The sequence below is a fragment of the Maylandia zebra genome, linkage group LG11, assembly GCF_041146795.1.
Source record: "Maylandia zebra isolate NMK-2024a linkage group LG11, Mzebra_GT3a, whole genome shotgun sequence".
Taxonomy (NCBI): Eukaryota; Metazoa; Chordata; class Actinopteri; order Cichliformes; family Cichlidae; genus Maylandia; species Maylandia zebra.
In genome coordinates, this window is record NC_135177.1 from 7616701 (window position 1) to 7629638 (window position 12938).

The 12938-nt window shown below is 38.9% G+C and overlaps 1 protein-coding gene across 4 annotated transcripts in view; it reads right to left on the minus strand.

The window, feature by feature from the left end:
- Positions 1-12938, minus strand: part of vps13b (vacuolar protein sorting 13 homolog B) — a 299476-nt gene that overhangs the window by 246995 nt on the left and 39543 nt on the right. For all 4 annotated transcript variants that reach the window (XR_013100758.1, XM_004560029.5, XM_004560030.5 and 1 more), the window contains exons 8-13: positions 12344-12603; positions 6998-7093; positions 5463-5585; positions 4842-4979; positions 3140-3227; positions 1054-1239 (exon numbers count right to left, since the gene is read on the minus strand). Coding sequence is in view for 3 of the 4 variants with exons in the window: in XM_004560029.5 (XP_004560086.3) it covers positions 1054-1239; positions 3140-3227; positions 4842-4979; positions 5463-5585; positions 6998-7093; positions 12344-12603 (891 nt within the window). In the remaining variant the exon portion in view is untranslated. The remainder of the gene's footprint in view (positions 1-1053; positions 1240-3139; positions 3228-4841; positions 4980-5462; positions 5586-6997; positions 7094-12343; positions 12604-12938) is intronic.

Here is a 12938-nt window from a genome sequence, read left to right on the forward strand (position 1 = left end):
GGATGCTAAAAATAATGGGAAAAGAAAACATAACATAACATAAGTATATTGTTGTTTAGAAATATCCTGTTCTAGCTCTAGTTCTCAAAGTCCTGTTACTTTTATTGTTCATTTATTGTTTTTAGACCATGTAAAGAACTTTTATCCAAATGAGCAAACTAAATGTAGTTTATCTTCTCAACAGGGCAACATGAAGCCAATTCAGCATCCATAGCTAGTTTGGGAAGGAAAGCTTTTTTTTTTTAGTTCTTGGCAATGAATATAAAAAGGAGAACAGAGAAAAAGGACAGGATAAGATGCTATAGATGCAAACTTTCTCCAATCAATAATACATACTAGATCTAATGTTTCTGACAGAGAAACACAGAGAAAGAGCTTTTATTTAAGGTACCAAACTGTTTAAACTGTTAGGTTCTGCATAGCTAAATTATAATTTATCGTATCAAAATGATGAATGGTTGCTATAAATCCTTCTGTAATAGCAACCTTGACTTCCTCTTATCTACTCTCAATCCCCCCCCCCCCCCCCCCCCAGAGGCTCCAACTATACTGACCCTTGAGAGTACAAACACTTAAAGAAACAGGAAGGAACACGCTGACCTACTCCGCTTCAGACAAAAACTGCTACAGTAATTACACCATCGTCTATTATCTATCACAGATGCTGAAACAACCGAAACCTACGGATGTTATCATTTCACAAAAATCTTTTGCAAAAGAGTTATTGCTACAGATATTACATACAGACACACATTCCATGTTCTTTCACAACATCCCAGGGATGAGCTCATCAATAGCTGTGCAGGGATGATCACTAACAAAAGGTGTTTGGCTTAACCTCCCTTATGTGGTTCAAAAGGTCACTACTTTCATGTACAGCTGTGTGTTGAAGAATGGGTTGTGCAAGGAAATAACAATGCGATGAGAATATTATAAAGTGAAAACTGTTACAGTTTCTGGTCACTGAAAAGTATGACAAGAGATGTGAGTAAAATACCAGACCAGAGAAGGTATATTTTTTAATTATATATTTGTATAATTTTGATCTCTGACCTCGCTGCGCTTTGCAGTAGGGTTCATACTCGTGGTCCATGGCACAGGTGACCATCTTGAGAATGCGATGGATGGCGCTGCTATGCAACCTGATGTCTAAAGGTCCTACCACCAGCCTCTTGATGGAGGTCTCTTGAACTGCAGGCACTATCTCTTCCATGCTCATCCCAGAGAAATCCTGAGAGCCTACAAGTGGAAATACACATATATACATAACCTGATTAAAATATATAATGTATGTACTTATAAACTTAAGGACTCTTGTCTCAGTCAACAAAATTAAAACATATTTTCAGCTTTCATACATATAAGGTCTGTTTGTTTTACATTAATATTTAGCCAGAAACATTTTCCCATATCTCATTTCTTAATGAAGTATAAATATAGACTATTGTCATCTGGCATAAACCCAAAAAAGATAGATGTAGTGTAATGCAGCAGCAGGAGGCAGCTCACATAGCTGTGACCCACAGAAATGATGAATATTCCAAATGTCCACTTCCCTCCAACAGCTGTCCCTTCATTCATCGCAGGCCCCTGTTCCAGAGGTCCACTTAAAAGACTCAACTCTCTCGCAATAAAAAGGCAGAAATTAAAAATAAAGGAAGGGGGTGGATGAATGGCAGTGAGGGAGGAAAAGGACAAAGGGTCACAACTGGCTTTATTCCATTTACATTCCACCACTGTGCTGAACATTAGTACAGCTCAGAGTCAACAATGCGAATGTAACTCTTTTTTTTTTTATTATTTCAAAGCAATGAGGGTGTAACTTCCACTAAATTTTGGAAATTTAAAAAGAGCAACAGGCAATGCCACTTCCCCTTCCCTTCTGTGAGATTTGGTTGCAATGGATTAAGCCTAATATCGACCATATGGCTGCAGTTAGAACGCTCATTGGAATGACGAGGAGGCTGAAATTAGGAGGATTTAGACTATTTAAAAGTGTCTCAATTTCCAAAGATTATAAAAAAATGTTTTTAATCTGCAGCGTGACTCTAATGTGAAGTCAATGGTAAGAGTGACCTGGGTCGGTTACTATTTCAGTTGACTCAGAGTTTATGTTAGACCTGTGGCAATGCAGACTAATTTGTTTAGTTGACACTGGATCTGGTCCGTATCCGTGAAGAACAGAAACACTAACAGAAAAGAAGCATTCCAACTGGCAAGGGTAACCACAGCCATCCCAAAGAGACTGACACTTATCCTGCCGTCAGAAATGACTTTGACAGCTCAGAATGACAGTATCAATGTTTTTTTTAATTTAGATTATTATCTGTAGATGACAGCAGCTGAGGAAACAATAGCCAAGTCATGAAAAGCTAAAATGAAACACAAAAAAGAGGGAGGTATGTAGAACAACACAGGTGACATACTCCATATGAATAAATAAATACCTTTTGAGTTATTGAGTTTGTTTAACCAAAGCCAGTCATTTCTACTTTATAAAGCATGATAACCTAATAGCATTTGCATATCAATCACGGCCAATAAAACTGAGCTATTATATTTTTTCACATTTTAATTAAGAAGTTAGCATTTTGGACTGAAGGAAGCATTATTTATCTCTCAATGTGATTGTCAGAAATTCCTAACTTGGAAAAACAACACTTAAAGTTGCAACTAAAGAATGAGGAACGCTGTCTGTCTTAAGGCTTCTGCCAGGAAGAGTGACATCTAATTAGGCAAGAGAGGTCTATTCACTTTCTCAAGAGCTTACAGGTAAAGAGACAGAGGGAAAACAGTGTTTCAACAAGCACCAGGGAGAGAGAAACTCAAATATGTGTCAACACAGACTAAACACTTCTGACAGTTGCCCTCCAGGTAAGTTTAGGGTGAGAGTGAGGACAGAAAGGGTCAAGGACCAGGTGGCTGTGACTGAAACAAGACAAGCTCTTTCTTCAAGTCTCCATGGGGCTTGTTTGACAGGGAGGAGAGACGAAAAGAGATGGAAAGAGCGAAAGAACGAAAGAAAGAAAGGGTGAACCAGGCAGAGAAAATGGGAACATGACAGATAAAAAGAAAAAGAGAGAAGAGGTGGCAAGGTGACCAAACAAGCTCTGCAAGAGAGAATGAACTAGAACAATACCTTTGCCACTGCTGTCCTCCATTGTGTAGAGATAATCCATGTAGAAAGCACCGAAACGGTGCATGCCCGCTATCTCTGTATAGGTCTCCTGTCAAACAAAAGTAGAGCTGGGTAAATATCGCAGTAAGGGAGCAAACAAGCAGATAGCCTTAAAGAGTGGCAATGACTGGGGTCAAGGGAGATATGGTGGTGGGGGTCAAATTAGAGATAAAGAGTTACTAAGCACTGATCCACTTAGCTGGATATTTAGAGGGTCTTTTGTTTATTTGTTTGTTTTAGGGAAGTCCGTAATATTACCTGTATTAAAAAGTGCTAACTTAGTCTGGTTTCTTTGACTGATTTTTTCGTGCAAAAAGCAGTACGTTCAGTCATAATAACGACGCTTAAATAAGGAATTGACCAGATACCAAGTCTATTATTTATTGAGTAAAAGGCTACTGATAAAAGAAATTGAAAGTTTCCTCATTCAGCTGGATATATGCCAAAGGAAATATATATCTTATCTACTTGATGATAAGACTTTTTCCTAACAAATCAAAGCTGTATGACTGTGATTACGGTTGATGTGGTCATTATGAAAATTGTGAAATGTTATTCATAATTTATTGTACAAGCTATTAATAGCACACAATGAACCCGTAAGCAAAAAGTCTGCAGAACATAATGAGTTATTCATAATAACAATGAGTTTGTAACTAAGTTACACAACAATTGATTTAATGTTTTAAAAAAAACTATTAAAAAAATTAGAGGAAGACCTCATCAGTTTTGTTTTTTTGACCACACAGGGCCTACAGTCCATGCAAAGAAGAACATAGTGGACACATAAAGACATATACACCCCACTGAGAAAAATCCCAGCTGGTCACATCAAGGCATCACCTGAGTGACAAAGCTAACTACTAAAGCATTCTTACATAGCCATGCTATTTATTTTAGGTCATTATTTACAAATGAAAATGAGATATAGGATAAAAACATCCAATTTATCTCATTTTAACTACCTGGGAGTTAGTGTATCGGTCACGGCTCATCATCATTAGTCTGCAGGTCAAGAACAACTGACCTTGTCTCCCACAGTATTTTTATATTTCTACACCACACTAAACCACTGATAAACAGTCAGAATGAGTGAGCAAGCAGGAAATTGAGAGAAAGAATTACACAGGCCCCCTTTACACATTTAACAGCCCACCCCAAACTTGCCCACAGTTTCTCTAAACAGAGATTTCAGACTAGCCTTATCAGACTGGCAGGTTAATGAGTAATATTTATTAGGAGGTCCCTAATAGCTCTTGCATTCTTATGGATCAAAGCCATGCTGGTTTCAAAACCACTAATGAATAAACATTGAAACCTCTGAGTTGTAGGCTTTATGCATGAAGAGATGGATGGCTGGATTTCCAAACAATTGCATCATCGAGGGTCATGAATATTTCAAAGTAGAGTCAACACTTGAGCTGCAAAGGCTGATGAAGTGAGCTGAGAGCTATCAGAATGATGGCTTCAGCAGCACTACTTAGACAACCAAAAGATTCCTCTACTACACTAAATTAGTATTACTATTTTTTAATAGATCAATTACTGCATTTTGTCCATCTATCCCAGAAAAAGGCAGTAATTTCCACTTTGGTTTTTTTTCTGTTGGGGGGGGGGGCTAATATTTTTGGGTAAAATAGCACAGACTTCTGGTTATTGTGACCTTGTGATTAGCAGCATCCAAGATAAACTCAGCCCTGACTCCATTGTTCTCTGGGCTCCGATAGTCAAAAAGAGAGTTGGTGAGATACGTCATTCCTTTACTACTGAGACTGTCCCCACAGCTGAAGAACACTGCATCCTGTACACAAAATGACAAATTCAAAGACAAATGTGAATAGCAAAGAGGACACGTTTCAGGCTGAAGAAACAATACAATCCATACAACAAACAAAATTCAGAAAGATCTTTTAAAATAAAATGTTTATATACTCATCAAACACCTAAAAAGCAAAATCTGATAATTTATTTCATATTCATAAAAAAGGGAAAAAGCTCAGTTGACCCCATTATTGATTTAATATAGCAAAAATGCTCATTTTGTTAATATATATATTATAACATATTATATTATATTCCGTTCTATATTTTTTTTAAAGGGGACCTTGAATTTGTTTTTTAGTAAAGTTCATCACAAGATTTTAACCTCTTCCTGACACTGGAGGCTGCTGGGACATTGCTTGAGTGTTTGGGGCTTTTTAAATTCTTTTAATATTTCTCAAAGTTCCTAGAATTTTAACTCTCAGTTAATTTTAATGTGATCTTTTACAAATACTTTGTTCACCTCTTCACGGCGGTTCATGTTTTCCTCAAAATCTCGTACACCCATGATGCTTTTCAGGCAAAGTGCCCGACATCCCACAAAACCGATTTGGCAATCAAAGAAGGGCTCCCCCATCATGAGCACCTGAAATAAAACCCAAAGAAAGACTCAGCTCAGATTTAACACCAAGAACACAGTGGACACAGTGTGCATATTGTGTGTGTGTGTGTGTGTGTGTGTGTGTGTGTGTGTGTGTGTGTGTGTGTGTGTGTGTGTGTGTGTGTGTGTGTGTGTGTGTGTGTGTCTTTGTCTTTTAATAGAATAATTGATTATAATCAACCATAATAACTTTACTAAATGATGAGGGAATTTATTTGTTAATCTGCAGAAGTCTCTGCCAAGAGAACACCAGGCATCTATGGGCCTTAAAACAATCCACTGACACCAATGGGAATAAACAACAGAAGACTTCAATAATTCACAGATGTTCTTTGACCAACTTAACTACTAAATTATTATAGATTTTAAATGTATAATGTAGTGTTGACAAAATAGTGGATACCAAGACTTGTCATGCTATACTGGTTTGTGGTTATATTGAGGTTGCGGGCTCATTTTGTCATGATTTAAAAAAAAAAAAAAAAAAAAAAAGCAAGGCAGCTTCTCTTTTCGACTGAGAGTGATGCATATTTCAGTGCAGTAGCAGTCCAGCAGCTACTACAACCACAAAGGTGTGGTTTTCCCTCTTTTCTCTCTGTGTCTTTGCTTTACCCAGCAGATAGCTAAACAGAGAATCTAATAAAACATTTTATGTTTCCCCATACAATTATTATAAGGCCTAGTTTCCCCTTTTTTGCCAGACGCCCCCTTTCCTTTCAACACTCATATTTAGTTCTAGTTCAAGCTGCTCGACTTCTCTCGTTGAGACTAGGCATAAATTATAAAAATTGGAACTGGAAAACTCTGTTTTTCACACCTGGTAGAAATCTCAGGGGCACAAAACCCCTTTCTTACTCCAACCAGGTAATCAGAGAAAAGGGTTTAAAACTATTCTCTATGAGGGAAAATGGGTAAATGATCAGATGTGAGCTTGATTCAGACTCCGGTGTGTGTACAAGAAGCTAAAGATTAGTGAGTTGACAAGGCTTCGTTCATGTACTCATGGAGAGATTTAACAGGAACTTCAGCCAAACTGTGACTAATGAGTAAGTAACTAAATAGTATCTTTACTGATCTTCCCATGCCGTGATAGATAACAAAGTTCAGAGTGGATAATAGTAAATGCCACTGTTGTGGAACAATTCATGGTGGGGGCTGAAATCTACATCAGGATAAAAATGTCACATTTTCCTTAAGAATAAATGCATAGCATTTACTTTCTTTTCTCTCATTTCTACAATGACAACATCAATTAAAAATTACAATATGGAGATAACTGATTAGCTAAAAATTGTAACAGTTTAGTGTAACTGAGTATAGTAAAATTCATATCTATCTCCGTTCAGCCCCACAACAATGCACTACATCACAAATGATAGGGGAAACTATAAACTTACCTCAATCGTGATTCCCTCTTGCTCTAGACACAGGACTTCCTTGGATTTGACCTTTTGAGGACTATAGTAGCTACTCTCTGACTGGGTCTCTGTCAACTAAGAGAAAAATAAAAATAAAAAGACTAAATATAATTTATACATAAACATGAAAAGTACAAGAAAAGAATAATAATTAATTTTTTTCCATCTTCTTTTTTTTTTTTTAATTAAACAGTAATATACTTGGTGTCCCCAAAAAATGAAAGTATTGGATGATGAATACTGATGTCTTAAATAGTTCACCTGCCGTGATTTGGCAGGATCAAAAAAGAACTGCAGCAATAAACTTGAAATAATAAAATTAGATGAGAGAAAGGCCAGTTTATTCAAAATGTTAGCCGAGGACATTAACGGTTTCACCGACAGTTAAAACAAATGCATGATTTGAAAAATAAGCAAAGGTTTTGGAAGTGTCCGATGTGAAGAACTAGAGAAAAATAATGGTTAAAACCACCAACAACGGCATCCAAACAAGATTTTCTTAGATTAGAGACTAGATGCTAGCTGTAGTACTGTTTGGATTCCAAGAACATTCATCAACCCACAGGACATCCCCTCCTTGCTTTTGGAGGAGACTCTGGCCTTAGTGGGATGACTATAAAACTATGACTAAAGCGATTCACATACCAAGGGGAAAATGAAATGTGCAATTTATTGTATTTGTAAACTGACTATAAAAGGGGAATGGTTCAGCAGAATATTAATTTTGGTTGTTGAGTAATAGTGGAAGTAGAGAGGAAGAGAGAAACTGAGCACCTGGTCAAAACAGACCAGGCTTAAGGGCCACTGGGGAATTTCTCACTCACTTCTTTGGCTTAATAATTCAAACAGTGATGTAGCCTGGCCAGTATGTACAGTGGGGCAAAAAAGTATTTAGTCAGCAACCGATTGTGCAAGTTCCCCACTTAAAATGATGACAGAGGTCAGTAATTTGCACCAGAGGTACACTTCAACTGTGAGAGACAGAATGTGAAAAAAAAATCCATGAATTCACATGGTAGGATTTGTAAAGAATTTATTCGTAAATTAGGGTGGAAAATAAGTATTTGGTCACCTCAAACAAGGAAAATCTCTGGCTCTCACAGACCTGTAACGTCTTCTGTAAGAAGCTTTTCTGTCCCCCACTCGTTACCTGTATGAATGGCACCTGTTTGAACTCATCATCTGTATAAAAGACACCTGTCCACAGCCTCAAACAGTCAGACTCCAAACTCCGCCATGGCCAAGACCAAAGAGCTTTCGAAGGACACCAGGAAAAGTATTGTAGACCTGCACCAGACTGGGAAGAGTGAATCTACAATAGGCAAGCAGCTTGGTGTGAACAAATCAACTGTGGGAGCAATCATCAGAAAATGGAAGACATACAAGACCACTGATAATCTCCCTCGATCTGGGGCTCCACGCAAGATCTCATCCCGTGGGGTCAAAATGATCATGAGAACGGTGAGCAAAGATCCCAGAACCACATGGGGGGACCTGGTGAATGACCTGCAGAGAGCTGGGACCAAAGTAACAAAGGTCACCATCAGTAACACACTACAACGGCAGGGAATCAAATCCCGCAGTGCCAGACGTGTTCCGCTGCTGAAGCCAGTGCATGTCCAGGCCCGTCTGAAGTTTGCCAGAGAGCACATGGATGATACAGCAGAGGATTGGGAGAATGTCATGTGGTCAGATGAAACCAAAGTAGAACTTTTTGGTATAAACTCAACTCGTCGTGTTTGGAGGAAGAAGAATACTGAGTTGCATCCCAAGAACACCATACCTACTGTGAAGCATGGGGGTGGAAACATCATGCTATGGGGCTGTTTTTCTGCCAAGGGGACAGGACGACTGATCCGTGTTAAGGACAGAATGAATGGGGCCATGTATCGTGAGATTTTGAGCCAAAACCTCCTTCCATCAGTGAGAACTTTGAAGATGAAACGAGGCTGGGTCTTCCAACATGACAATGATCCAAAACACACCGCCCGGGCAACAAAGGAGTGGCTCCGTAAGAAGCATTTGAAAGTCCTGGAGTGGCCTAGCCAGTCTCCAGACCTCAACCCCATAGAAAATCTGTGGCGGGAGTTGAAAGTCCGTGTTGCTCGGCGACAGCCCCAAAACATCACTGCTCTCGAGAAGATCTGCATGGAGGAATGGGCCAAAATACCAGCTACTGTGTGTGCAAACCTGGTAAAGACCGATAGTAAACATTTGACCTCTGTTATTGCCAACAAAGGTTATGTTACAAAGTATTGAGTTGTATTTTTGTTATTGACCAAATACTTATTTTCCACCCTGATTTACGAATAAATTCTTTACAAATCCTACCATGTGGATTCATGGATCTTTTTTTCACATTCTGTCTCTCACAGTTGAAGTGTACCTCTGGTGCAAATTACTGACCTCTGTCATCATTTTAGGTGGGGGAACTTGCACAATCGGTGGCTGACTAAATACTTTTTTGCCCCACTGTATGCTGTTTTGGAGTTGAGCACTATGATCACACAGGTGTGAAATATCCCCGCTCTGTGAATACAATCAATGTCTGCCAGCTAAGAATATATGTATTGCACCACACAAGCTCATGAACATATCTCCATATATCTTTAAGTAGAGCTGAGAAGAATTGCATGACAGCCAGCAGACAGAGAGAGCACCTGGTCAAGACTAGTCGGCCAGGGTGAGAAGGGTTCAACGCAATGCTTCTGAGGTTGGCTACTTTCAAAACAGTGGGTGTAGTGCAGAATGTGCAGACCCTAACCCATTCAACAGGAAGCAGGTGTAGAGGGAAAAGCAGCTGTGCCCTATTATCCATACTGATGGAGCAGACTCTCTCGCCCTCATTCCCTTCCCCTTTTTTCAATTTTGATGGTTTAATCACGTGCAGGGGCCACCTGACTCCAACCTGAGAGTCCCAGTGAGTAATGGCAAGATCTGTCTGCCCAGATCAGCGTACAGTGGCACTGACAGTAAATCACTGCAAATTAGCAGACAAACCTTATGAATGTACATCCAATAAGAATATAGAAGTTCTCAATCTAGTCTGTTGGGGCATTTCTGACTGTACTCAAGTCTGAAATGACACAGCTGACAGAAGACGGGTTAGTAGCACAAATACACAAAGCTGCGGCTGCCAATATCTTTCCTATAAAGTCCCATTTATTATAATTTAGAGTAGAATGCAATCAAATTATTCTCTATGAGGTATCTTTAAAATGTAAAAACAGTAAACACTGTCCTTGTAACATGGATCGATCACTGGTTTGGTTTTAAAACCAACTGTGGAAGCAACTGAATTCGACTATTGGCTCTATAATTAAGAGAAACAATCTAAAGAAACAATGTTTCTTCAAATGAAAAATGGCACGAGGTCTGGCATGTAATGAGAGTTTGGCAAGTATGCAAAAGTAAAAGAGGGGAACAAATGGTCAGTGCTAAACTATGCATTATGTGAGTAAAAGTCATTAAATTACACTGCCAATGTTTCTAATCAAAGAGATCTGAGGAGTAATGCGTCAGCAATCTAAAAATACCTCTCTGATTTCACATTCATGTCAAACTCAGGTTGAAGCAGTGGCTGTTCAAAGACATGAAAATTCCTTCATACTAAATACTTCCTTGTAGGAAAGAGACAAGAACGCTTTAAAAACCATCCTTTCAGCTGTGTGCAATTATTGCAGACGAGAGGCAATTAATTGATTAAAAGAACTCAAACAATACAGGAACAATTTAAACATTATTAGAAAAACACCAAAGTCTGTTTGGCCTGAGACAAACCTCCCCTTTACTGATCACACACCGTCAAGTAATATACGCTCTCGCACACAAACGCATGCACGCGCACACACACACACACACACACACAAGACCAGTAATGTGATCTAAAGTGCCTGAATCTGACAGGAAACACAGATGAATTCCAACTATTCTGAGTGAGCAGGCAGGATTAAAGCTTGGGGTCCATTTCTGAATAGTCATCATACCATGTATAATGTTTAAAACATTAATGTGACCCGAGACGCTAGTTAGCGGTTATACTGCCCTCCCCTATACCGCACACAGAAACACAAAGAGGATTAGGGCTTCCTGAGGATCAAGCAGTTTTTGAGACTTGAGATGAAACTGACCATTAAATTAAAATATGCAACTGTGTGGTGGCCAGTGAGAGTGACAATAATGCACTGAAGACAAAAAAATTCTAATTTAAAGGCATCCTAAATGTAGAAATCATAACAGATTCTTGACAGATTGGTTCTTTTACACTGGCAGAGTGGTAAAAAAAAATTACCTCATATCCGAAATGTACGAAAAGCAAGTCCCCCCCAGTGAAAGCTTTCAATGTTAAAATAAGTTAACAGAAGTAAAAGGATTATTCAAGGGTAAGGAGTATGGTTTTGAGCTCGGTGCATATTTTCTCTCTTTGTAACAACTGTGATGTAGGGGGGGAAAAAACAGAGATGCAGATACTGATAAGGCTGAAAGTAAGGATTGTGGTTGCTTTATTGACAGGTGTGCCACAGGCAGCTGTAGCCACAGGCAGCTGTCTGATAGGCCTCACCTTCAATATTTCGAGTGACTAAAATAAACCTCTCGACCCTGCTCGCGATGTTGGTGCAGTTTGGAGCATTTATCTGGAAAAATATATAGGTTCCTGTGTGGCACGGATCATAAAGGAGTTTGTGTTTCATTTCTGCCAAGTGAAATTCTAGTATTTTACTTGACTATACTCAGCGCTAACTAGCCAGTATCCGGGTCTGTGCATTGCACCCATACAATTTATGAATCCAACATCGAAATATGGTTACTTTGGCTCCAAAAGAGCCAAAACAGCTTAAACTGAGGCTTTAAAATTGAGACTACAGAAGCCAATGGGTTACATATAGTCCATGACCCTTCATGGTCAGTACTTAGTAAAACCTCCTCTAGGAAAATATCCTAGCTTGTAAATACTTTTTGTAGTTGTGAGGAGTCTTTCATTTCTTGTTTATGGGATTTTCTCTTATTCTTGTTTCAAATGCTTCCAGTTCTGTATTATTTTGATTGATATTTTGTTGGGAGGACTGAAGGCCATTCCAAAACATTCAGCTTGACGGTTACTTCCAGAATTTGCTAGTATTTAGTTAAATCCTTTGTTCTAAATGATAAATGAACTCTTGCTATATTACAAACAGCAGCAGCGTCACAGGCTTAACACAAGTCCAATGAATGCTCAATCCACTGCTGTGGAAATGGACATTTATTTTATATCGAAACATAATTTTGTATTTAAGTTAAGATGGTGATGTGTTTATTTTATTTTATTTTATCAAACATCTTATTTACCTTGAAGGTAACAGAAGCTTTGGTGCAGTAGAAGCCTATGGAAACAATGGGGTCTTTGGGTGTGTGGAGTTGGGAGCTGTTGGGGATGCTTCCCGTCTCTCGCTGCTGGTAGAGACCATCCTCTCCTTCTTCCTCTGTGCTTACAATGGCTGGAACGAAGGACCAAGCCCAGGACACCCAACCTTGGTTTGCTTCATCAGGATTACCAGACTGTATGTAGAGGTCTTGGCTAGGTCGCCTTTCCGTATCTACATCCATTCCTGAAGGAGATAAAAGTCTTAATTAGATATCATTTAAACATAAACTTAGGATTTTACTGCTGCTGAATTAGCTGCAGTAAAAGAGAAAAATCTATATATCAGCAACCCCCCCCCCCCTACACACACACACACAAAAAACAAACAAACAAAACAAAACAGTGACATAATTCCTTTCTAGCACACTTTTACCCCAACAGGTAAATGCATTTAAAGTGGCAGTTTCTGAATACAACCTGGTTAAAGAGAGGGGAAACTTGCAGATAATGGAAGTGTCTGTATGCAGGGCGGCACACTAAATTAATTTACCCTTTCCTTCGGGGCATTTTAATTCTAGC